General features: G+C 42.5%; 2 protein-coding genes across 8 annotated transcripts in view; both read right to left on the bottom strand.

The window, feature by feature from the left end:
- Positions 1-2,202, bottom strand: part of LOC112257629 (kinase suppressor of Ras 1) — a 45,072-nt gene extending 42,870 nt beyond the window's left edge. For 4 of the 5 annotated variants that reach the window (XM_024431346.2, XM_024431348.2, XM_024431349.2 and 1 more), the window contains exon 1: positions 1,417-2,202. In XM_024431346.2, the coding sequence (XP_024287114.1) occupies positions 1,417-1,626 (210 nt within the window). In that variant the 5' untranslated portion in view covers positions 1,627-2,202. The remainder of the gene's footprint in view (positions 1-1,416) is intronic. The other variant, XM_024431347.2, reaches the window with a different exon arrangement.
- Positions 2,203-7,280: 5,078 nt separating this feature from the next.
- Positions 7,281-26,653, bottom strand: LOC112257628 (CUE domain-containing protein 1). 3 transcript variants are annotated; one of them, XM_024431343.2, is made up of 11 exons: positions 26,334-26,653; positions 13,028-13,733; positions 11,860-11,996; positions 11,124-11,286; positions 10,553-10,799; positions 10,186-10,257; positions 9,698-9,787; positions 9,105-9,198; positions 8,659-8,720; positions 8,424-8,493; positions 7,281-8,318 (listed from the first exon to the last, which is right to left on the bottom strand). In XM_024431343.2, coding segments are annotated over exons 2-11 (1,260 nt in total). In that variant the 5' UTR covers positions 13,352-13,733; positions 26,334-26,653; the 3' UTR covers positions 7,281-8,317. The 3 variants fall into 3 exon arrangements, with proteins under 3 accessions (XP_024287111.1, XP_024287112.1, XP_024287113.1); XM_024431344.2 differs by having other exon boundaries at positions 26,426-26,653; XM_024431345.2 differs by lacking the exon at positions 26,334-26,653 and adding an exon at positions 16,048-16,360.
- Positions 26,654-26,721: the final 68 nt, after the last annotated feature.

The raw sequence follows: 26,721 nt of genomic DNA, 5'->3' as shown, positions 1-26,721 counted from the left end.
TTCAATATTATCGCTTGCACAGTGCTCCTTGGGATGTTTAAAGCTTGGGAAATCTTTTTGTATCCAAATCCGGCTTTAAACTTCTTCACAACAGTATCTCGGACATGCCTGGTGTGTTCCTTGTTCTTCATGATGCTCTCTGCGCTTTTAACGGACCTCTGAGACTATCACAGTGCAGGTGCATTTATACGGAGACTTGATTACACACAGGTGGATTGTATTTATCATCATTAGCCATTTAGGTCAACATTGGATCATTCAGAGATCCTCTCTGAACTTCTGGAGAGAGTTTGCTGCACTGAAAGTAAAGGGGCTGAATAATTTTGCACGCCCAATTTTTCAGTCTTTGATTTGTTAAAAAAGTTTGAAATATCCAATAAATGTCATTCCACTTCATGATTGTGTCCCACTTGTTGTTGATTCTTCACAAAAAAATACAGTTTTATATCTTTATGTTTGAAGCCTGAAATGTGGCAAAAGGTCGCAAAGTTCAAGGGGGCCGAATACTTTCGCAAGGCACTGTATCTAAACCCACAAGCATGATATTGCTGTATACTACATTTTCCCTATTCTATTATTCATACGATAATATTTTCCAAGTGCATACTACAGTAAACTAGTGCACACTACCATATAATAGGCCTAAAGACCGGAGCCTATACGTAGGCCATCACCCTATGCACAATTTAATCCCTGGTTGGTTCATCAGAATTGTTTACACATGCTAACCAAGTCATCCCCGACACGACTGAAATAAATGTGGATCCACAGACAGGTGCAGGGAACGCATTAGGCAGTGAACACTGTCAATATCGACACCTTAGTCTTAATTGGCTCAGAGTTATGGTCGGGGAATTGATCAGGATTATTGGCATGAGGGGTGTTTACCATTGCCGAGAATTGCTCTGCCATTTAATTCTGCATTTTGTCATGTACCCAAACTTGGCTTGTCTGATGCAGAAATGCGGAATAGTGACCAATAATATAATGAAAATAAAAAGAGGACGACAATGACATCGTGAGATTGATGTTAGGAATTTGGCCCGTTTGATTTCAAATGCACCATTAACTAACGTTATATTGCTGCAAAATATCCGGGGTTCCAGTCAAATATTTCACCTACAGAAAGAGGTCACAATAATAACCAGATAAACGTCAGTGACAAGTCTATTTATAGCATATAAATAGCCTAGCCTATGTGGGAAGTCAGTGTATACACTATGTGTAAACATAGGACTATTCTTTAAATAATCATGCATAGCATCGCGCAATACAGCTGCAGTGTATTGTGCAAAATAGAAGGAAACTGATGGGGCGCCTCGCATACAGACACCAAAGAGCTGCAGCCCAGAACTGAGCTGGACATGACTCCGCAGTTTGGACCGCAATATTTCTCGGTTTTCAGAAGTTAATTACCTCTAAAGTACGTATCTCTTGCTGTGTGAGGTCGTTGGACGCGGCGCATTTCGTCCGGAGCCCCTGTAAACTGGATATGGAGATTTCAATCATGTTCTGGATGAGTTCGCATTGGTGTAGAGCTGCCATCGCTGCGCCACCGCCACTTTCCCTCTCCGACTGCTCATCACTCTCGACCATCTTTCCACCTTTCTCAGACACACTATCCATTCCTCGGCATTGGGCACCGGTTTAGGGGGTAGATGCAAACTGTAAATGTTCAAATGCACATGCACCAACGACGCAATATTATTGAACTTAACAAATGTCAAAATTCGGACAGAGCAATAAAATGGCTCGATATCAATATCCTGATGCGAAGCAATCCAAAGTCCAACAGTGCTCGGGTTGTGTATTCTGCCCGTTCCGCGGAGAGACTCCGATCTCTCCCTCCCTGACAGCTCTCGCCCAGGCTTTCACCGTCTGTCAGCTGTTGGAAACATCATGGGACGCGTTGCAGTTTGGGAAACGAAGTCCTTCACTATGGCTGGGCACCGCACTCTCTCTACCCCTTCTCTCTCTCTCGCTCTCTCTCACACACACACACATACGATCAACTTATGTTGAAATATGTTGCTCCAGAGAATAAGAAGAGATGATGCCGAGATCCACTGCAATTCCCCGACCTAGTCATATTCGAACAATATCACAATACTCCACAACCTGTGAACTTGACATGCTATAAACTGCAGAATTAGAACAAACCGCATTGTGGAGAGAATCAGTGTGGATCGTTGTTCACTCTGGATCTGTAAGTACATGTGATGTGTCCCTGGAGTCCTCCCTCCTCTCCTCTCCTGGCTCTGACGCAGCACTATGAGCAAGGCCTTGCTTTCCTCACGTGCTGCCTGCATCCCATCTCAGGGTGCAGGGTTTACTCCGTAATGTTAACATCCTCTCTAGGCTACCTGTCCACAGGGCCGGAAGAGAGATGGTCTTATCAGCACTCAGACCACGAGGAGCAGAGAGATATAATGACAGATGGAGGGGGATACAAGGCTAAGGATCAGATAAGTTTGAGCTTCTAGTCTGGTGCAAGCCCTTCTGAGTGAGCCCTGTCCTGCAAAGCACCTGCAGGAGCATGCTTCACTCCACACTCAGTACATCGAGAGATCGCACAAAATATTATATTTTGCCATACAACTAACTAATTAGTAGGCAGACATTCTGATCCTCATCTTTTTAAAGTAATATCTTAAAATGCAGATAACAAGGTAACCCCCTCTAAGGTCCCACTCTCACCTTTGAGGTATGTGACTGCCCTCCTCTTGCTCAGTGCCACATAGCAATGCTGAAGTCTAGAGACACACTGAGTGACATCAACGTGTGTCCTGGCTTTGACTCAGGTGACTCTGCCGCCTTTTACGTCACCTACACACTCAAAGACTAAGTCCCATTTCCAGAAACGTACTCCCCTTCTTTCTTGTGTATTGGACTGAGCTTGTTACAGTCTTGCCAAGTGTAAGGCACAGAGAGCATCAAGGCAAGCAAATCAATTTCATGAAATTAGAATTCCCCCAAATTCAGCAAGGCCTAATTTACAGGAACGCTTACAACAATTTAGTCTGAGAGCAATCGAGTGGGGAAGAGAAGAAGGCACTTGTCAGCTTGTTGACATGGCTTGCTAAGCTGAGGATAGACACACACATCCTTTGCCATGCCACCCGGCCCAGCGGCCTCTTAAACTGTTTGTACTGCAGCCTCATTGGCCGGCCAGGCTGCTGCATTTTAGTGTAGACCTTAGGGGCAAGTCTCCCAGGAAGCGGTGCATCAGATCAAATTGGATTGTGGACAATCTGATTGCGTGTCCTTTCATGCCAGGGAATCTCCTGAGCCAACCCTGCAGGTCTGAGGAGGGAGGATGAGACCAGGGAGGGTCACATTAGACAGTGGGAGTGCTGTTCCCTAAAAACACAAGAGGTTGGCATTTATTGTCATGAATATCTAGCACAGCCACAAAGTCTTAACATTTGATTTTAACCCAAACCACACTGCTAACCCTAATCTTAAATTAAGACCAAAAGTACATTTTTGTTTTCATTTTTTTTTTTACAATATAGACAACTTTGACTTAACAGCTGGCCCATCTAGTGGAAATCACTCAGTTCTGCCTCCAGGACAAAAATAATGACAATAAACGTCAATCTGCTAAAAACAGCCTGCCTGGAAGGACTGCTGCACTGAAACAACTGCATTCATAATGTACCACCACTGTCTGCATTGTCCTTACAGGGCCTTTATATTGCATTGATGATATTCAAACGAGTACACTATACATTGTTAGTTAGATTGTCAAGTCTTGAGTGTGATGTTCACATGTCTAGTTCAGACACAACAGTCTATGTAAAATGGGGCATTAAACATCCCAATCCTTGGACAGGGAGACCAGACCCAGGCATGATCTGAGGAGCAGGGTAGTCAGCCAGACTGGGAGCTTTAACCTATCTACAGTCGCCATGCAATTAGCAGGTTAAAGGCATGCCAGGTTTATTCCTCCCAACGCGCATGTCATGCAGCCACAACCATCCCTTCCTGCCACTACAACACATACAGGCTGGGGCCCCCTTCAGGATAGGGGTGGCAATGACTACAGAGGGATGCCATGCAGAAACAGAGAAAGACTGACAGCAAGGGAGGAATAAAGGACTGAACTACAAAACAGAGGAGGCAAGCAAAGATAATCAAGATACTATGGTAGAGATGATCAGGACAACAAACAAGAGAAAACACTGATGTGTCATACTATCTGAAAGAGAGGCAATGAGAGGAAAAAAACTAAGCATGGGATGCAGACGCAATAAAGTGGAATACATTTGTGAAGAACACCATCTAGTGGACAAAGTAGGTTTGCAGTTAGGACCCGGTCCAAACTTTTCTCTTGATCAAAAAAGTTCAGGCATTGATATTGAATCATTTCACTGAGCAGCATTGATTACTATCACATATAGTCCTAGTCAAGTCATGAAAGGCATAGGACAAGAGAAACTTGCAACCGTTAACATTCCTTAGGCATATTTTGGATCAATTCCCTATACTTTGTACCAGGCGTGAAAGAACACACCACTTTAATTTCTGTTTTGTCATGTCTGACATACCATATCTAAGATAGGAGTAAGTAAACATGTTCTAAAATGAAGCGATGTGAAATGACATCAGTGGCAGTGCTCAGTCAGTGGGTTTATGTCACTTCCTGGGAACTCTTTAAATGTAGGCACATGGGAGCACACACACATACACATACATACATACATGGCACATACAAACACATTAAATAGAGCAATTAGTAGGACATGCTATATGTGGAGTTAAACTCTGGCACACAATAAAGACCATGAACACAGAGTACAACAACTGTATTATTCAAGTAGCAAAAAAATGCAGTACAAGAACATTTTTGCTTTAAGAAGTTATCCTGAAAGTGAATTTTTTTATAGCTATTTTTGGATTGTGTTGAGTAGTAAGATCATACTACATGTATACTAGATTACATCATTTCTCAAGATCTATACCAACATTTCTCTTACAGATAGAAATACATTGTACAAGTCATAAAAAAGCATTAGCATTTCTTCTTTCTTTAACCTGCATTTGATAACATGAGTTGTAATGTAATTTGATGATAGGTTTCTAGCATATGCTTTTTCAAATAGAAAAATAGAGGAATACAGTATGAGACTTTCACAAAGATAAATTCTGTCTTTTGATTGGGTGATGGTGAGTCATTCAAATAACAAGTCCAAAGAGGTGCACTGTCAATGGTTAATGTTTTAATCAACATTGGCTCTATACTGTACATTCATGTAACACAAAATCCTTTGGAGGGAGCTAAGATAACATGGAAGACAATATAATTATACCAAGTCTCAGGTGCCCCCTGACCAACACACAGGACAACAGAATAATTAATCCATCACACAAACCCAGATTTAAAAAATGCTCAGACTGAAATGAAATGCTTACGCACCTAAGAACAAGTCACCCTCTAGTTTTGTTTTTTTGGTCCATATCCTATTTCAGTGTAAAACAATCTATAATCTTACAGGTTCACTTTCTTAAAAGTGGAGGTAAACTACAACTAGACAGGGTGACAGATTAAGTTTGTGGTCTGATGATAAGCAATTGTAATCTAAAACTGCATTTGCTAAACAGTATTTTCTACAGGATTGGACTGATATTGAAAAGTCTTGCCATTTGTACTTAATCGATGTATTCCACAAAGGCCAACAGAGTGCTATCTTCTCTCTCTAGTGTAGCCAGAGAATGCAGTACCAAACCAATTATAATTGGTCCAAAAATCCACCCACAAGGATTATAGCATAGTAGGCCATGGAACACTGCAGAATATAAATATCAGAAACATTTCAGCTGTGTTTAATCAGTTGGTGGGGAAATGGCGGAGAAGAGGGTCGAACACGACAAGAAAATGGCGTTTGAGTAAGATTCCCTGAGCATTGATTATTTTCTTGCTAACTACAGTACGTATATCTACATAGTTTATGGCAATGATTTCCCCAAGATCATAAATCATTCAAACCATTTCAATTTATACACATCTAGCTAAATACATAGCTAAGTGATGCAGATAGATACAGTCTAAACCAGCGTGAGTATTATCAGGAAGTACTGGTGTTCTCAATTCTTTTAAATGATGGTGCTCAAAATAAAAAAACTTCTATCAACTCTTTTTGGTCTCATTTACAGCAGGATCACATAAAGCAAGTGAATCATTGTGATACAGTCAGGAGATTCCTTTCCTAAGCATCTACAAACAAGACAAGAGTTAACTATTATCTTCAAATAAAATGTAAATCATTTATTCTCTACATAACAAAAACATATGACTTGAGTAATATTGAGCTGCAATGGGGGTGTAGTGTCCTCAGAGGCATGGAAGAGACAGTCACCGGCAAGAACACATGGTAAAATATGAAAATAGCAAGCCGAATGAAATTCGGGAATAAATCCTCAATTTAAACTCAAACTTCTCTTCTGTTAGCAACAACGATGTAGAAGCCACAAACAGAAGAAGAAAAATCATAGTGTATCAAATACTGTACTATAAAGTTGTATGAGAAACAGTACATAAATGATTTACTGATTAAATAGGTATATATGCATGCTAAAGGAGGAAACCCTAGCCACATGGCTACTGTTACACTGATGGTCCCCATTCTGATTCAAACCAGTGCTCTCTTGTTACACTGGAAACAGTATTCACCTACATTGGTCATCTCTGGGAAGATACCATAGTCCAACGGGAAGAATTAGCCTATCTGGACCTTAAAAATTAGACCTCAAGGCAGACTATTATGAAGAGATTATAAAATCAGATTGAGAATATGGTTGCATTGTGGTAAGAATAAAATATAACAGTATTTTGTTCCACACACACAAACTCCCATGTGGTCAGAAATTGACTGTTGAATGGTACCGAGCTACACTGAACAAAAATATATAACGCAACATGTAAAGTGTTGGTCCCATGTTTCATGAGCTGAAATAAAAGATCGCAGACATATTCCACAAGCATAAAAAGCTTATTTCTCTAAAATGTTGTACACAAATTTGTTTACATCCCTGTTAGTGAGCATTTTGCCAATATAAGGTGTGGCATATCAAGAAGCTGATTAAACAGCATGATCATTACACCTTGTGCTGGGGACAATAAAAGGCCACTTTAAAATGTGCAGTTTTGTCAAGCAACACAATGCCACAGCTGTCTCCCAAGTTTTGAGGGAGCATGTAATTGGCATGCTGACTGCAAGAATGTCCAACAGAGTTGTTGCCAGAGAATGTTAAATTTATCTACCATAAGCATCCTCCAATGTTGTTTTAGAGAATTTGTCAGTACGCCCAACCGGCCTCACAACCACACACCACGTGTAACCAGGCCAACCCAGGACCTCCACATCCAGCTTCTTCACCTGCAGGATCGTCTGTAATAAAGCCCATGTGTGGGGAACAACTCATTCTCCCCAGTGGGTACTCAGTGGGTGGGCCTATGCCCTCCAAGGCCCACTCATGGCTGCACCCCTGCCCATGTGAAATCCATAGATCTGGGCCTAATTTATTTACTTCAACTGACTGATTTCCTGATATGAGCTGTAACTCAGCAAAATCTCTGAAATTGTTGCGTTTATATTTTTGTTCAGTATAAATATGTTCAAATCCATTCATATGCAAGTAAAATGCACTAGACTCCTGAGTCGTATCGGAATTACAACTCCAGCTTTCACTGTATCACCCAGAAATTATCAGGAATAATTCAAAATGAGTAATACATTAAAATAAAATCATAACATTATTAATATTCACCATCAATAACAATATATATTTTATATTAAAATGTCATTTAAATCATACAAAAATGCATCTAACTAGCTAGTTTGTTGATTTCTGAAACAAGAAATCAAAAGACGGCCTTCAAATGCTACTCGGAATTGGGAAATACAGTGTTTCGACTGGGAAATAAGCACTTGAACGACCCACCCAATTTGGAATTCGTAGAGGGAAAGTCGGAGATGGAGATGATACTCAATTTAAGAGTTGTGACGTTTCATCACTGACCTTTCACCTTTGATGCCATCAAACTTATCAATGTGGATAATAGCTAAGAAAGCTAGCTAACTTTATCATTAGCAATATTAGCTAGCTCATTTTGCTAGCTAAAATGTCATTGGTTGACAAATTGCTCTGACTTCCAAATCAGTCATGTTGGACTTACGACTTAAAATTTCCCAGTCCTGAAGAGCATCTAAAGGCAACAATATTCCATGGGAATTCGGACGGTCTGGTTCAGGTCCAGAAGTGTAGTGTGAACCATGTTGTTCTTCCATTGACACAGGATAAACAATATGAGAAATCTGTCAGGGAAATAGGTAAAATAACTGTTAGTTGAGGGAATCCAAAAATAACAAATGTACAGTTTAAGGCATGTTTTTTTGTGGGTGGAGTTACTGCTCTCTCACCATGACAACACTTCCTGCTGGGGCACCTCCTCTTCCTGAGGGCCTGATCTCTTAAGTTGGTTGTCCTTCTCTGTACAGACACATGAGTTGGTTCATACAAATAAGCATGTGGTCCACATTCATCTCCCTTCTTACAATTGGACTAGGCCTAAATGAAACAATCGACCAATCAATGTCTCATAGTATTCAATTACGTTTCTTCACTAGAATGATATTAAAACATTGATAAACATACCACTCAGGTGTCCGGCATCTTCGTCATCCAAGAGGTTGGCAGTGGAGGCAGCATTATCCAGTCTGATAGAGAATGTTAAGAGGACTGGCAGTGATTTAAACATAATACTAAGCCTGCTGGACCAGAGTCAAGACCATGAGAGGACCTCCTAATTCAGCACACCCCTAATAAGGCCAAATGGATACTAAATGGGACATTCCCTGGAATTCAAACCCACTAACATCAGAAACAAAGGCAGATATTACAGCCACTCATCAACATGCAGGGATGTCTCTCAGGGATAGTTAATTACATCTTTACAATGCAAGCGCATCTGTTCAGTTCAATTGAAGCTCAAGGTCACTTCTGGCAAGGACAAAAGAACCATTGGGCAATGGAGGCCTGTCAGGGAGAGGAGGGGGAGGTGATGGGTGGGGTAGGGGACCACTGGTGAAGTGAAAGGATACGAATGGTGTTTCAAGAGGGCTCTCCTTTTCGTTTTTCTTCTTCTGGTCTTTTCAGAGAAAGCTCTAGCGACTTCAAAAAGCTTCTTCCGTGTAGCTGTGGAGGATTACAGGATCAAATAGAAAGTGGAGAGAAAACAGAATTGGTTAATTGAATAAAAATGTTAACAGTTTGGGCTGAGTTTGTTTTAATTAATATGACTGATTGGATTTGAGAAAGCATATGTCCATCAATACATAATTATATATTTCAGAAAACATCTTATTCTTAATATCTTATTTGCCGTTTTAAAGGGCAAGAATGGTGGAGACTTTTACTACTGTATACCTTTCAGGAGCACCAACTTTAAGAGTGTAATGTCCTACAAATGTATGTTGATTTCTAATAATGACCTTGCTGTATATAGACACCATCCCTCATTTCCAGTTCCATGCACTGCTAGAACCTCCTAGAACCATTTCATGCTAACTGGACATTCCAAACGTGGAAAGTTCTGATAACATTTGGAATTTGGGAGCGACAGAGAGACACATACATTGAGAAAAATATTTAGTTATGCCCCAGAGATAAAGCCAGAGATTGGGAGTGTTCTTACATTTGCCCATGTGCTTGAGTTTGTCACGGAACAAGGCATCGTCTGTAACATCGGTGCAGGCCTCCCCAGAGCCTGAGGCACAATTATCTCCTAGAACACAAACAAGCAGCGTGAAATAGACCCCACAGAGATGCGCAAGAACAGAGAAAGACACACACACGTCTTATCAAGGCATGATAAGATGCACACAGAGACATGTGCTTCTACATCTGCATTGCTTGCTGTTTGGGGTTTTAGGCTGGGTTTCTGTACAGCACCTTGTGACATTGGCTGAAGTAAAAAATAAAAAATAAAGTCTATAAATACATTTGATTTGAGTGATTGATTGACAAACAACGACTGAGATGCACACAGAGTCACACTTCCTCTGTGTGCCTTTAAAATAAAGCATTTCTCTGCAGGAGCCTACATGAACCCTGGACCTTTTCAGAGCGAGAGAATACTAGGATGTAGCTGAATGTTATGGAGCGCAGATGAATGATATCTACCTGGAGTGGACATCCCCATGAAAGCTGTTGAATGATGGGACTTGGATGTCTTTGACTCATACTGCAGCCGATCTAAAACAGAGAGAGCCGATGTCTCAGCATCAATATAGTTATGGGCATAGAGGCACTTAGCAGGACAACCTGCAAGCCTTCCTTCATGCATTACTGGTACAGAAGTGGTGAAAATTAAGAGGAAAGCACTGCCATGACATAGAGACCCTTCTAATGACTCTTCATATCTTGATTGGGATGAAAGCATAGTGACATCCTCACTTAGTACTGTAGAAGACATTTGGAAACGTTGCAGAAAATAATCAGTGTGAGGATGTATTAGTGAGTGTGTGCTTGGTCGTGTGTGTGTGCACACCTCTCTCAAGGGCGATGAGGAACTCGCGGTTGCGCTGCAGCTCCCTCATAAACTCCTCGTTCTGCAGGAAGAGTGCGATGCGCTCATCTCCCAAGTACTGCTTCAGCTTCCTCTCCTGCTCAGTCTCCATGCCAACCTGGCCTGCCCTGGCCCCCGCCCCCGGCTGAACCTGCTGCGTCATGGACGACAGGGATGAAGAGGACGAGGGCTGGGTCAGACTACTCTGCATTAGGCTGGTGTATGAGCACTGCAGGGAGGAGGGAACAGAGAGAACATTGTTAGACATGTCAAAGTCCTATGTGGAAATACTTGAGTTTTTTATCAAATTGCACCATGAATTGAAAATAATATCTTGTTTTTTGGGTGGCGTCTTCATTTTTGGAAGACTACCAGGGAACTGATTATGTATAAAAAGCTGAACTGTATTTTGCTTAGCGTGCAGCCCGTTGCAGAGGCTGGTAATTATCCAGCCAGTTGGTCATCAGAGCAGAGTGCCAGGCAGCCAGCAGTCTGTAAGTAATGGCAGTGTGGGTTAATGGTCCATTAGGTGCTGACCCATAAATCTACCTACTGGCAGACTATCCAGCTGCTGAGGCAGGATCCGCAGGAAGTCATCAGGGAGGTTGCCTAGTAACGGTGGGTTCCAGTTCCTGTAACTGCCAACCTGCCATTGACTGGCAGGGGGGGGTGGACAAGGAGGGGGCTGGCAGGGAGGAGTTTGACTGGCATCAAAGCTGGGAGAGAGATGGCAAAGGATATTGTTAGTTCCATTGATGCTACGTTCTGTAACAGTAAATATCAATAATTTTGTGTTGGTCATCTTCAAAGGATCCATCTAACATAAACATTACTGTTTCTCTTTCTTCTGAAAGGTTCTCTCCTTGGCACACATATACAACATTGTGTTCATATAACAACACTATCACTAGTATTAGGTCTACAGATCTACCCAAGTTAGAGCACAGTTAAGAACATGTACCTCGCATAGATTTCATAGCTTCTGCACTAGCATTCATTAGACAGCAGGTGGAGCATTGAATGCATTATGAACCTCTTAGCATTCAAAGCACTCACAGCATGAATCGCTGACGAGCCATATCATGTATTAGATATAGAGAAAGCACCAAAGAAGAATATGCATCTAAACACTCATGTAAATGATGGTTTCAGAGAAAATGTATTCATTAATTCACATTATCCCAACCATCTATTATTCTCCTTTAAGTGAAATGAGGTCAGAGCCAGCCAGGTGGCCCTGAGACCTCCCCCTTCCCTCCCTTATCTTCACTTCACTTCACTTCACTTGCCTGGGAGGTGGTGAGGCTGTGGGCAGGACCTCGTCTGGGTACTTCCTGTCGTAGATGTGCATGTCATAGGAGGGCGGGGAGTAGACCGGCAGGGGCTCCTCGTCAGAGCTGTCCGGCTCCAACGTCCTCTCCAGGATCTACAAGGTCAGAGGTCAGGGGAGACATTGAGAATGTTCTAAAGGACATGACAACCCCTTCAGATGGCACATATGAACACTTCAAAGAGCAGATGAAATGAATAATGAATCTGTATTATAACCGCTCATTGGAAGTGCAGCTTGGCCTTTATGCCCTTAATAAGAGGCAATGTGAGGGCTTTCATTGGGCTGTTTTACTAACGTCAAGCAGCAGGTTTTCATCCTGTATTTAATCAATGTAAATTAACTTCACTTTCCAAATAAAAGCCTAGCATGCGAAGTAGAACACGCTCCACTATAAGTATTAAGTTCAGCTCTTCATCATTTATTAAGATAAACATTTCCTCCTCTCTCTCTGGTCATTCAGAGTGATAGAGGGAAATAAACTAAACAAAGTTAAATAATATCCTGTGTGGAGCATGGTGTCATTGGTGGAATACTGCCAGAGTGGACTGAGGCTAATAAAAACACAAAATATGGTTGGAATTGAGAGACCTGCAGTAATTGAATCAAATACAAAGCGAACAGCTTGGCAGTCCAATAAGGCACTTGATACAGCCTTGTTACTACTCAGAAAGAGTTTATGCATCAGTACAAAGGGAGTTCATGAATGTCCAAAGGAATGGCTTGTCATGGCTGTTCACAGCAGTGAACACATTGCTAGAGAGCATAACCTACCTCTGGGTATTGGCAAGCTTTTGAAGACCGCTTTAGACAGCCTATCAAAGCTTTCTGTCCACAATAGGAGTGTATAATCACAGTGACCTCCAGAGAAATGCATGTCATCCACTACAACCGCATATTGAAAGCAACATCAAATACTTTTCCCTCCCCAGGAGCAACCATCTGGTTTGAAGAGGCAAACAAATAAATACAATGAAATAAGGTGTATGAATGAATATGGTGTGAAAAAGTAGCTTACAACTTTGACATGCATTTCATGATAAACTATAGTCTCAGACTTAGGTTGTGTTCACTTAGTTTAATCTGGGCTACCCACTAGTTCCTATACCAGTAGCCCACAGACGTACCTCAGGAGGAAGGCTGTCCTCCGAGTCAGAGCTGTCGTTAGAGCCGTGTCCGTCTAGGCTCATCTGGAGCAGCTGGTCGATGGTGGAGTCCACGGCTCCGTGATTGGCCCGCAGAACACACTCTATCACGTCCTGTTCCATGCTGGGGAACATGGTCCTGAAGTCCTCCATGGCCTGGTTGAACTCCAGACGCCGCACCGTGCGCCCACTCCCACCGGGACGACTGTTGTTGAGTTCGCCTGGAGCAGGGCTTTCCTCGTGCGGAGCCACATCACCATGGTTACCACTGCTGTTGCTGTGGCGGCGGAACAGGCTGGTCATCATCCAGAGAGCCTCCAACCTCCGTACGGCGCCCCTCCTCCGCGCCGGCAATACCACCCGAGAAATGGTGGCTCCTAGTCCTTGGACGGTGGGCGCCCACCGCCTGCCTCCCCTCCCCTGGCTTAACCCTGGCCTGCTGCTTCAACTGTGCCAGTCCACCTCAGGGCCCTCAGCCCCGTTATCCCCTCATCATCACAACACCACAGACAGCCGGTCACGCTTCTTCCTCTGTTTTTGAGCCAGCTGCATCCAATGCTGTGAGGATGTGGTGGCTGGTCTCCCCAGGCAGGCAGGCAGTGTGTTGAGGACACAGTGCTGCGTTCTCTCTGATCAGAGGTGGGCTAGCAGTGCCCTAGGACTTCCAGCCCACACATCCCTTCAGCACCTGCAGTGTTGGGAACAGGAAGAATGTCAGGAACAGCAGCCATGTTGTGGAGAAGCAGACAGACATCATGACTGAACATCACAATGAGCAGCGGTGGAAATTAACATGTTCCTCTCGAGCAATAGCCGAGGTGTGTCCAAGGAGGCTATAGAAAGATAAGGCTATAGATTTCAGGGACACACACACACACACAAAAAGTGTGGTTACAATTCAGCTTGGGGGCCGTCTGAATCAGAGTCGCTGACTGATAACATTACTTCCCCAACAACGACACCCTGCACCAGCCCAGTCACCCTAGGTGTCCGCATTCCCACAGAAACGCTTATGTCCCCAGGCACCAGAAAAGCGTCAGTCAGTGCCAGCAGAGGAAAATGGTCCTCTATCCATCGTTTTTGATGCTTCCGGACTGTGTAGCTTTCATTTGGGTGATTATTAGCTAGCTGGACACAGTCAAGATATTGTATGAATGTAGGAGAGGCCATTAGAAAACATAATTGAGCACACAGGATGAAATGGGGAAGTGTGACGTGAACCTGTTCATCACAGTGCCGCACCAAGGACACAGTGCTCTGCCCTGTCCTATGGTCGGGCTGCTAAGAGTTTCTGCAATTTTTATTTATTTATTTATTTATATGTTTTCTAGATGTCATGGCACACCATATGATCTGACACAAACATACAATGCATTCGGAAAATATTCAGATCCCTTGAGTCCACCTGTGGTAAATTAATTTAATTGGACATGATTTGGAAAAGGCACACACCTGTGTATAAGGTCCCACAGTTGGCAGTGCATGTCAGAGCAAAAACCAAGCCACGAGGTCAAAGGAATTGTTTGTAGAGCTCAGAGACAGGATTGTGTCGAGGCACAGATCTGGGGAATTGTACCAAAATATTTCTGCAGCATTTAAGGTCCCCAAGAACACAGTGGCCTCCATCATTCTTAAATGGAAGAAGTATGGAACCACCAAGACTCTTCCTAGAGCTGGCCGCCTGGCCAAACGGAGCAATCGGGGGAGAAGGGCCTTGGTCAGGTAGGTGACCAAGAACCCGATTGTCTCTGGTCTGATGAAGCCAAGATTGAACTCTTTGAATTGAATGCCAAGTGTCACGTCTGGAGGAAACCTTGCACCATCCCTACGGTGAAGCATCCTTTAGCTGCCTTTCCTTCCAGTTCTCTGCTGCCAATGACTGGAACGAATTGGAAAAATGACTGAAGCTTTAAGCATCAGCTGTCAGAGCAGCTTATCAATCACTGTACCTGTACACAGCCCATCTGTAAATAGCCCACCCTGCTACCTCATCCCCATACTGTTATTTATTTTTTGAACTGACAAGGCTCTAGAGTTCCTCTGTGGCGATGGGAGAAGCTTACAGAAGGACAGCCCTCCATCAATCAGGCCTTTATGGTAGTGGGCAGACGGAAGCCAGTCCTCAGTAAAAGGCAAATGAGAGCCTGCTTGGAGTTTGCCAAAAGGCACCTAAAGGACTCTTAGACCATGAGAAACAAGATTCTCTGGTCTGATGAAACCAGGATTTAACTCTTTGGCCTGAATGCCAAGCATCACATCTGGAGGAGCCCTTGCACCATCCTTATGGTGAAGCATCATGTTGTGGGGATATTTGTCAGTGGCATGGACTGGAAGACTAGTCAGGATTGAAGGAAAGATGAACGGAGCAGAGATCCTTGATGAAAACCTGCTCCCGAGCGCACAGGACCTCAGACTGGGGCAGATGTTCACCTTCCAACAGGACAACGGCCCTAAGCACACAGGCAATACAATGCAGGAGTGGCTTCGGGACTACTCTCTGAATGTCCTTGAGTGAGCCTGGACCACTCAAAAATAGCTGTGCAGCGACGCTCCCCATCCAACCTGACAGAGCTTGAAAGGATCTGCAGAGAAGAATGGGAGAAACTCCCCAAATAAAGGTGTGCCAAGCTTGAAGCGTCATACCCAAGAAGACTCAAGGCTGAAATCGCTGCCAAAGGGTGCTTCAACAAAGTACTGAGTTAAGTGTCTGAATACTTATATAAATGGTATTTCCATTTTTTTATACATTTGCAAAAAAAATGAAAATCACTTTTTGCGTTTCCATTATGCGGTGTGTAGATTGAGGATTTCTTTTTTAATCCATTTTAGAATAAAGCTGTTAACGTAGCAAAATGTGGAAAAAGTAAAGGGGTCTGAATACAGATTAGCAGAAGCCAGAGACTGAAGAGTCTGAACATACAAAAGACATAGCCTATCTTTACATTAACACTTACTCATAATAGATTCTATGCTAAACTGACTGAAAGAGAGGATTGACTTACAGCAACCAATCCACAAAGTAGAATCACTCGTTATGCTCTTCTTCCAGATACCTCTCTAGGAGAGGATAGGTCTTATCAAACATCCTGCAGGCAGACATCAATTGAAGCCAGTGAGCTGTCTGGGGGAGAGCCCACGTTGTCAAATCAATCATTGCCGAGCTGGCTGAATGATATTCCCCACACACTGATCCCTCACTTTTCACTATTCAACACTAATCTGTACCTAGCACCCAGCTATATTTAGCACCACAATCCACCACAGCTCTTTGTCCTCGTGTAGGCTGCATAGCTGGAGCTGCTTACCGTTACGGGAGCCAGGGGAGGACTGCTTTGCCCTTGTGAATTACATAGAGCATAGGGCTTGCTTACGTCACTCATAACTAATGCCTGCTGGTCAGGCCCTGAGCTGATTACAGATACCGGGGGTAGGCAAAGGGCAGTTTCATAATTCTCTGTGATGAAAGAGACAATGCACAACATATGGTGCTAGATACACACAAATATTATCATCTTTGGCGAGCTAGGCCTAGATGTTTTGGATTTCACCAATCAATATGAAAAGAGGGGATCTCTTCCAGGAACCTCAATTCTCCTGTCTAGGCTAAGGTACCATTGTAGGCAGCGATGTTATCATATCATAAGAAAATGACAACCTGGTATCACTATGTATGAAGTTATTTGCAGTATGGCATCCTCTTCTGCAGTGAAAAGCTCAATAGAAATATGACACTTCCCCTACCATTCTAATCATTGCCAACACAATTAAAATTCTGTCAGACCCCAGTTCCATGGCAATGGAAACGGAAAACAAACCTCCTGCCTGGTGCCGTAGGCAATGTCAATCTGATTTGTGCAAGTAGTCAGAGACAAATTCAAGACGCAGAACAGCTGTGAACATGCTTGATGAAAACAACGGTCTTATACCTTCATGCAAAGCAAAGCAAAAAGGCAAATGCTACATACAGTGCATTCGGAAAGTATTCAGACGCCTTGACTTTTCCATGTGTTGTTATGTTACAACCTTATTCTGAAATTAACCAAATTGTTTTTTCTCTCCTCATCAATCTATACACAATACCCCATAATGACAAAGCAAAAACAGGTTTTCAGCAAATGTATAAAAAAAATAACTGAAAAACTGAAAAATACATTTACATACAGTATTAGTCAAAAGTTGACACACCTACTCATTCCAATGTTGTTCTTTATTTTTATATTATTATACATTGTAGAATAATAGTGTTGACATCAAAACTATGCAATAACACACTCTCAACCAGCTTCCTGAGGTAATCACTTTGAATCCATTTCAATTAGAAGGTGTGCCTTGTTAAAAGTTCATTTGTGGAATTTATTTCCTTCTTAATGCATTTGAGCCAACGAGTTGTGTTGTGACAAGGTAGGGGTGGAATACAGAAGATAGCCCTTATTTGGTAAAAGACCAAATCCATATTATGGCAAGAACAGCTCAAATAAGCAAAGAGAAATGACAGTCCATCATTTCTTTAAGACATGAAGGTCAGTCAATCCAGAAAATGTCAAGAACTTTGTAAAAAGTATCTTCAAGTGCAGTCGCAAAAACCATCAAGTGCTATGATGAAACTGGCTCTCATGAGGACCGCCACAGGAAAGAAAGACCCAGAGTTACCTCGGCTGTAAGTTCATTAGAGTAAACTGCACCTCAGATTGCAGCCCAAATAAATGCTTCACAGAGTTCAAGTAACAGACATAACTCAACATCAACTGTTCAGAGGAGACTGTGTGAATCAGGCCTTCATGGTCAAATTGCTGCAAAGAAACCACTACTAAAGGACACCAAAAATAAGAAGAGACTTGGGCCAAGAGACACGAGCAATGGACATTAGACCAGTGGAAATCTGTCCTTTGGTCTGATGAGTCCAAATTTGCGATTTGTGGTTCCAACCGCCATGTCTTTGTGAGACATAGAGTAGGTGAACGGATGATCTCAGCATGTATGGTTCCCACCGTGAAGCATGGAGGAGGTGTAATGGTGCTTTGCTGGTGACACTGTCTGTGATTAATTTAGAATTCAAGGTACACTTAACCAGCATGGCTACCACAGCATTTTGCAGTGATATGCTATCCCATCTGGTTTGCGCTTAGTAGGACTCTCATTTGTTTTTCAACAGGACAATGACCCAACACACCTTCAGGCTGTGTAAGGTCTATTTGACCAAGGAGAGTGATGGAGTGCTGCATCAGATGACCTGGCCTCCACAATCACACAACCTCAACCCTGTTGAGATGGTTTGGGATGAATTTGACCACAGAGTGAACGAAAAGCAGCCAACAAGTGCTCAGCATATGTGGGAACAGCTTAAAGACTGTTGGAAAAGCATTCCAGGTGAAGCTGGTTGAGAGAATGCAAAGAGTGTGCAAAGCTGTCATCAAGGCAAAGGGTGGCTACTTTAAAGAATCTTAAATATTAAAAACACTTTTTTTGGATACTACATGATTCCATGTGTGTTATTTCATTAGTTTTCATAACAAATAAAGAAAAACCCTTGAATGAGTAGGTGTCCAAACTTTTGACTTGGTACTGTAAGTATTCAGAGCCTTTACTCAGTACTTTGTTGAAGCGCCTTTGGCAGCGATTACAGCCTCAAGTCTTCCTGGGTATGATGCAACAAGCTTGGCACACCTGTATTTGGGGAGTTTCTCCCATTCATCTCTGCAGATCCTCTCAAGCTCTGTCAGGTTGGAGGGGAGCGTTGCTGCACAGCTATTTTCAGGTCTCTCCAGAGATGTTCATTTCTGGGCTCTGGCTGGACCACTCAATGACATTCAGAGACTCGTACCGAAGCCACTCCTGTGTCGTCTTGGCTGTGTGCTTAGAGTCACTGTCCTGTTGAAAGGTGAACCTTCGCCCCCAGTCTGAGGTTCTGCGAGCAGGTTTTCATCAAGGATCTCTCTTTACTTTTCTCTGTCCATCGATCCTGACTAGTCTCCCAGTCCCTGCCTCTGAAAAATATCCCTACAGCATGATGCTTCCACCACCATGTTTCACCATAGGGATGGTGCCAGGTTTCCTGCAGACGAGACACTTGGCATTCAGGCCAAAAAGCTCAATCTTGGTTTCATCAGACCAGATGATCTTGTTTCTCATAGGTCTGAGAGTCCTTTAGGTGCCTTTTGGCAAACTCAAAGCTAGCTGTCTGGTGCATTTTACTGAGGAGTGTCTTCCGTCTGGCCAATCTACCAAAAATGCCTGATTGGTGGAGTGCTGCAGAGATGGTTGTCCTTCTAGAAGTTTCTCCCATCTCCACAGAGGAACTCTGTCTGAGTTACTACTGGGTTCTTAGTCACCTCCCTGACCAAGTCCTTTCTCCCCGATTGCTCAGTTTGGCCAGGCGGCGAGCTCTAGGAAGAGTCTTGGTTCCAACCGTCTTCCATTTAAGAACAATGGAGGCCACTGTGTTCTTGGGGACCTTCAGGGCTGAACAAAATAATTTAATCAATTTCAGAATAAGGCTGTAACGTAACAAAATGTGGAAAAAATCAAAGGGCCTGAATACTTTCCAAATGCACCGTATCAGGGATCATGAACTACATTCAGCTGCGGGCCAATTTTTCTTGAGCGGAGGCTCGGGGGGCCGGAACTACAAATAAACTACAAATAATTGTAGACAGCAAATTGACCGCAAGAAGCCCAAACAGATATATTTGACTAAAACATAACAATTTCAAATCCCGCTTACATTTGTATACGATCACATACATCTCTCTATTATGCTTTGGAACAACAAAAAAATTGCTTATATTATTATATTATAGTAGAATGGACAGATACTGTTGATGTTGTTGCCCTAAGCAGGTGCAGATAGCTTTGATGCTGCTACCCTTGGGGTAGCTACTGTAGCATAAGGGACATATAAGACTTCCTCGTCTTACACTCACAACTATGATGAAATAATATTAATCTGCAAAAAAAAATGTCATGCCCAAATATTACAAAAGCCAATTATGATGAATTCATGAGTTAAAAGCTGATCATATTATTTTTCAGATTCTAATTGTCCAGGCTGACAACTTCCCATCATACCTCAGAGACTTTTGGAACCTGATTAAGACGGACGTGGAGAGCAGCAAAATCCCTGTCAGAGAAATACAGTGTGTAAAGCAACAGAACAATGGCCTAATAGCAGTGGATTGCCTAAGCCAAGCGAACATGGGACCAGGCTACTGCCCTCTTCATACAAAAGTGCTAGCCTGCAGCTCCAGCACCAGCACCATCACTGGCCAAAATCACTGTGGTGTTCAGGTGAAACGGACATTGTGCTGGAGAAATAAGAATCTTTCCATCCCCTGGAGCATTCTGAAATGAAGCCAATTTGAGCAGCTTATAGAGAGCTGCACTGGTCCTTGATATGAGTAGCGGACTAGGGGTCATCAGTTCTCCTAGAATGATTATGATGTCCGCCTACACAAAGGACTGCATGTCTGTTTTCAGTTAACACAATACTGTAACCCTGCGTAAACACACAGTCTAACACTGAGGTGCTAGGCTAGAGCTCAGTCCTGGACCAAAATGGGATTACCCTGACATTGAATATGTCCCTTACTTTTGTCTTTTTCCTCTAACTTAGGCCTAGAGACAGGAACGAAAGCAACTCTGGCTCCAATAGGCTAATTAACGAAAATATGTCCTAACTCCAAAGACCTTGCATCAGTCTGTGGTGCCAGTGAGTGATAAAAGCACTTTACTTCCAATAAGATCTTATGATGAAAAAGACCAATATTCATGATAGGTCCATATATTCTGGGCCTTCTGCCAAATGAGATAGAGAGCAGAAGTTTACTTCTCTCCCTGGAGAGGTTTAAAAAACACACAGAGGAAATTCTTAGCTCTCCCATACTCAGGAAAACAGTGGGGACAGCATTCTTGCCCCTGTAGTCACACTTTCCACAACAACAATCCTAAAGCTCTCCCCAGGGTGCTTCTTGGTCAGGTCCCCAGCCTCTCTGGCAGCCAAGCACAGGGAGGAGACTTACTTCACTCTACAGTCCTACCAGAGCCATTAGTGTCCTCTGTAATTATTGGGACAGTGACACATTTTTTGTTGTTCTGGCTTTGTACTCCAGCAATGATACAATGACTATGAGATTAAAGTGCAGATTGTCAACTTTAATTTGAGGGTATTTCATCCATATCGGGTGAAACATTTAGAAATGACAGCAGTTTATGTACATAGTCCCCCCATTTTAGGGGACCAAAGGTATTGTGTCACATTCACTTGTGTGTATTGAAGTAGTCAAAAGTTTAGTATATCAAAAATCCCATATTCGTAGCACGCAATGATTACATCAAGCTTGTGACTCTACAAACGGGTTGAATACATTTGCTGTTTGTTTTGGTTGCATTTTAGAATATTTTGTATAATTTTGGAGTCACTTATTGTAGAATAAGAATAGAATATGTTTCTAAACACTTCTACATCAATGTGGATGATACCATGACTACATATAGTCCTGAAAGAATAGTGAATAACAATGAGAAATGTCCTTGTTTTTGAAAGAAAAGCACATTTTTTGCCCATTAAAATAACATCAAATTGATCAGAAATACCGTGTAGACATTGTTGATGTTGTGAGTGAAGAGGCGACTCCGGGATGCTGGCCTTCTAGGCAGAGTTGCAAAGAAAAAGCCATATCTCAGACTGGCCAAAAAAAATAAAAGATTAAGATGGGCAAAAGAACACAGACATTGGACAAAGGAACACTGCCTAGAAGGCCAGCATCCTGGAGTCGCCTCTTCACTATAGACGTTGATACTGGCGTTTTGCAGGTACTATTTAATGAAGCTGCCAGTTGAGGACTTGTGAGGTGTCCGTTTCTCAAACTCGACACTCAAATTTACTTGTCCTCTTGCTCAGTTGTGCATCGGGGACTTACACTCTTTCTATTCTGGTTAGGGCCAGTTTGTGCTGTTCTGTGAAGGGAGTAGTACACAGCATTGTACGAGCTCTTCGGTTTATTGGCAACTTCCCGCATGGAATAGCCTTCATTTCTCAGAACAAGAATAGACTGACATGTTACAGAAAAAAGGTATTTGTTTCTGTCCAATTTGAGCCTGTAATCGAAACCCACAAATTCTGATGCTCCAGATACTCAACTAGTCTATAGCAGGCCAGTTGTATTGCTTCTTTAAATCGGAACAACAGTTTTCAGCTGTGCTAACATAATTGCAAAAGGGTTTTATAATGATTTTAGCCTTTTAAAATGATCAACTTGGATTAGTTAACACAACGTGCCATTGGAACACAGGAGTGATGGTTGGTGATAAATGGGCCTCTGTACGCCTACGTAGATATTCTATTACATTTTTTTTTTTATCAGCCATTTCCAGCTACAAGTCATTTACAACATTAACAATGTCTACAATGTATTTCTGAACAATTTGATGTTATTTAAAAAAGGACAAAAAAAAAAAGTGCTTTTCTTTCAAAAACAAGGACATTTCTAAGTGCCCCAAACTTTTGAACGGTAGTGTATATATAAAAAAGATAAATATGAAATGACAGGCAGCCAAGGATAAGCCAAGGATAAACATATTGCTTCAAAAAGGAGAACAACTCGTAGCATACAGATAGCCGAGCCATCCACATGGACCGTTGTCTTCCCCATTCAGTAGCAGCTCCTGCAACAACCAATTTCATCACTTTGTCCACATTGAAGAACCATCTCCTTTTGACTCCAAAATTCCATTGAACTTTTCTACTCTCTTCAGCGTACAGAGATTGTAAAGAAACCCTTATATTATCATAAACTGTTTTCATGAGTTACAGTCTGTGTAATTCTGCGATGCCATGCTTGTTGGTGGTTTTAAGACAACTGGGAAAAGAGGTCAAGTCATGACTTCAGTGATCTTCAGGTCGGAAAAGTCTGAGCTCTAGAAAGATGCCAGAGCTTCTGACTTTGAATTACTAGTTACTGTTCAAAATGATTTTCCCAGTTGGCCCCAATTTTTTTATTTTACCTTTATTTAACTAGGCAAGTCAGTTAAGAACAAATACTTATTTTCAATGACAGCCTAGGAACATTGGGTTAACTGCCTGTTCAGGGGCAGAACGACAGATTTGAACCTTGTCAGCTCAGGGATTTGAACTTGCAACCTTCCGGTAACTAGTCCAACGCTCTAACCACTAGGCTACCCTGCCTCCCCAAATGTTATTCTGAGTTCCTAGTTGTCTTGAACACACTGAAGTCGAAGATTTCCGAGTTCCCAGTTGTTTTGAACACTTACTTCATCACTACAAGCACTGTTTGATTCACAAGATATTCATCACTACAAGCACTGTTTGATTCACAAGATATTCATCACTACAAGCACTGTTTGATTCACAAGATATTCATCACTACAAGCACTGTTTGATTCACAAGATATTCATCACTACAAGCACTGTTTGATTCACAAGATATTCATCACTACAAGCACTGTTTGATTCACAAGATATTCATCACTACAAGCACTGTTTGATTCACAAGATATTCATCACTACAAGCACTGTTTGATTCACAAGATATTCATCACTACAAGCACTGTTTGATTCACAAGATATTCATCACTACAAGCACTGTTTGATTCACAAGATATTCATCACTACAAGCACCGTTTGATTCACAAGATATTCATCATTACAAGCACTGTTTGATTCACAAGATATTCATCACTACAAGCACTGTTTGATTCACAAGATATTCATCACTACAAGCACTGTTTGATTCGCAAGATACTTGTTCTGGATATGCCAAGCACAAAGACTGATCAAACAGCCAATGGATAGGAAAAGTGAAATGCCCACCCATCCGGGCAGAAGGGTTGTACACCAAAGTTACAGTCTAATTCAATACGTAAATTACAAAATGCTAACAAACACTGACATTTAATCTTTTACAAATAACACGACCTCCCCTGGACATTTAAAAAAAAATACTAAACCCTCCCTCTGAATGAAATTGAAAAAGCCTGAACCTCCCCCATTTTCCCCCGGGTAACAATTGCGAAATTTCGACCGCTTGTCATGCCCTGACCTTAGTTATCTTTGTTTTCTTTATTATTTTGGTTAGGTCAGGGTGTGATAAGGGTGGTTTGTTTAGTTTTTGTATTGTCTAGGGTTTTTTGTATGTTTAGGGTTTTTTGTATGTCTAGGGGTTTATATGTCTATGATTGCCTCGATTGGTTCTCAATCAGAGGCAGCTGTTTATCATTGTCTCTGATTGGAGACCATATTTAGGTAGCCATATTCATTGGGTATTTTGTGGTTTATTGTCTATGTATAGTTGCCTGTGTCAGCACTCAATGTTTATAGCGTCATGTTCGTTTTGTTGTTTTGTATAGTATGTTGTGTTCTTCGTTCATTAAAAGAAGAATGTATTCTAATCACGCTGCTCTTTGGTCTCCTCGTTACGACGAACGTGACACCGCTCCCTTACATCATCAACATTTCAAGAATAAAGTTCTATATGAGTGCTAAAATGGCAGCCATTCTAAAACCTGGCCTAACTCTCTCTATATACAGTGCATTCGGGAAGTGTTCAGACCCCTTGACTTTTTCCACATTGTTACATTACAGCCTCATTCTAAAAATGATTACATTGCTTTCGCCCATCAATCTACACACAACACCCCATAATGACAAAGCAAAAACAGGTTGAGAAATGCTACAAGCTTGGCACACATGTTTTGGGGGAGTTTCTCACATTCTTCTCTGCAGATCCTCTCAACCCTTCAGGTTAGATGGGGAGCATTGCTGCACAGCTATTTTCAGGTCTCTCCAGAGATGTTTGAACGGGTTCAAGTCCGGGCTCTGGCTGGGCCACTCAAGGACATTCAGAGACTTGTCCGGAAGCCACTCATGCATCATCTTGCCTGTGTGCTTAGGGTCATTGTCCTGTTGGAAGGTGAACTCTCACCCCAGACTGAGGTCCTAAGCGCTCGGGAGCAGGTTCTCTTTACTTTTCTCTGTTCATCTTTCCCTCAATCCTGAACAGTCCCCCAGTCCCTGCCACTGAAAAACATCCCCACAGCATGATGCTGCCACCACCATGCTTCACCGTAGGGATGGTCCCAGGTTTCCTCCAGACGCTTAGCATTCAGGCCAAATAGCTCAATCTTGATTTCATCAGACCAGAGAATCTTGTTTCTCTTTGTCGGAGAGTCCTTTAGGTAACCTTTGCCAAACTCCAAGTGGGCTGTCATGTGCCTTTTACTGAGGAGTGGCTTCCGTCTTGCCCCTCTACCATAAAGGCCTTCTGGAAAACCATCTCCACAGAGGAACTCTAGAGCTTTGTCAGAGTGACCATAGGATTTTTGGTCACCAAAGCCCTTCTCCCCCAATTGCTCAGTTTGGCTGGGCGGCCAGCTCTAGGAAGAGTCTTGGGGGTTTCAAACTTCTTCCATTTAGAAATGATGGCGACCACTGTGTTCTTGATGATCTTCAATGCTGCAGAAATGGTTTGGTACCCTCTTCCCCAGATCTGTACCTCGACACAATCCTGTCTGAATACATTTCCCGAAGGCACTGTACGACCGAGTCCTACTATTCTCCACACATATGCCGACACAGTACACTACGTTTAAATTATGCCCTGATCTTGTGCACTAACAAGGTACAGACAGAACCGTACTGTAATATAGCTCCGGAGAATTTATAATTTGTCATTTATAATCAATTTAATTCTATAATGCATATCATATGATTTTTATAGTATTTTTCTTAAACACAAAAATGCTTTTAGATAATGCAATACAATTATAGGGAAAAAAATTAATTACAAAAATCAGCTGACCAGAAATAACATGATAGGTGATGGTATGCACCTGACATTGAAATATAATTGACCCCAGCTATGGACATCTGAGCCAGGAGACCCTTGGGGCCTGGTGGGCAAGGCAGCAGCACAAGATAAATTGCACTGTGATTGCTCGTGCCCGTGGTACACCCGGCTGCGTGGCTAGTGAAGCACGCGACACCACTCACCAAAAGGTAGCCAACTTCATCTCATAACACTCTTCAGGTGACAGTTAGCTGGTTGGTTACCTGCGAGCTAGCTAAGACGAGTTAATAAACAGAAATTGCAAGCAGAAACATGCAAACCTGTAAAACAAAAAATCTACAGGACAGTTAACATGGAATAACTTAAGTATTTAAAACAAAAAACTACATTTGAAATGTAGCTAACGTTAGTGAGCTAGCTTTAGCAAGCTACGTTAGCTTTGCTAGCTAGCATTTGTGATGTGTGAAATGTAAACTCCCAACCCTTACCAGGCAAAGAGCGGACGCCAACATCTGCAGCTAGAAAAGGAAGTAGCTACCCCATTCCTACTATCGAAATTCAAAAACAATGATTTGTTTACCCAAGGGGCGATGGTAAACGTTGACGGAACGTGTTTTCTCTGGGCGCAAGTTGCAGTTGCGACGGAATACAGTGCTGTCTGTCATCCAATGATGCTCTTTCTCCCACTTCTCCACGACGATCAAGCTATTGCACGCAAATTCAGTCGAGCATGGATAGCCTTGCTTGACGGTGGAGTTGGATAACCTGACCGCAGTCCTTCCCTGTAGGTCGGAGTCACGCGCGGCGCAGGCACATGGACACAGAGCCGCCTAGTGGAGAAATATGGGAATCACAGAGGCCAAGGGGCAACAATGA

The sequence above is a fragment of the Oncorhynchus tshawytscha genome, linkage group LG09, assembly GCF_018296145.1.
Source record: "Oncorhynchus tshawytscha isolate Ot180627B linkage group LG09, Otsh_v2.0, whole genome shotgun sequence".
Classification (NCBI taxonomy): Eukaryota; Metazoa; Chordata; class Actinopteri; order Salmoniformes; family Salmonidae; genus Oncorhynchus; species Oncorhynchus tshawytscha.
Note: the sequence above shows the minus strand (reverse complement) of the source record. Positions and strands in the feature narration are given on the sequence as shown.

Bases quoted from the DNA above. Each gene is read 5' to 3' on its own strand.
- LOC112257628 (XM_024431343.2), bottom strand. From the start codon at position 13,351: ATGATGACCAGCCTGTTCCGCCGCCACAGCAACAGCAGTGGTAACCAT. The intron at 11,287-11,859 runs GCAAGTGAAGTG...TCTCTCTCCCAG, and splicing joins ACAGCCTCACCACCTCCCAG to CTTTGATGCCAGTCAAACTC. The intron at 10,258-10,552 runs GTGTGCACACAC...TCTCTGTTTTAG, and splicing joins CCTCATCGCCCTTGAGAGAG to ATCGGCTGCAGTATGAGTCA.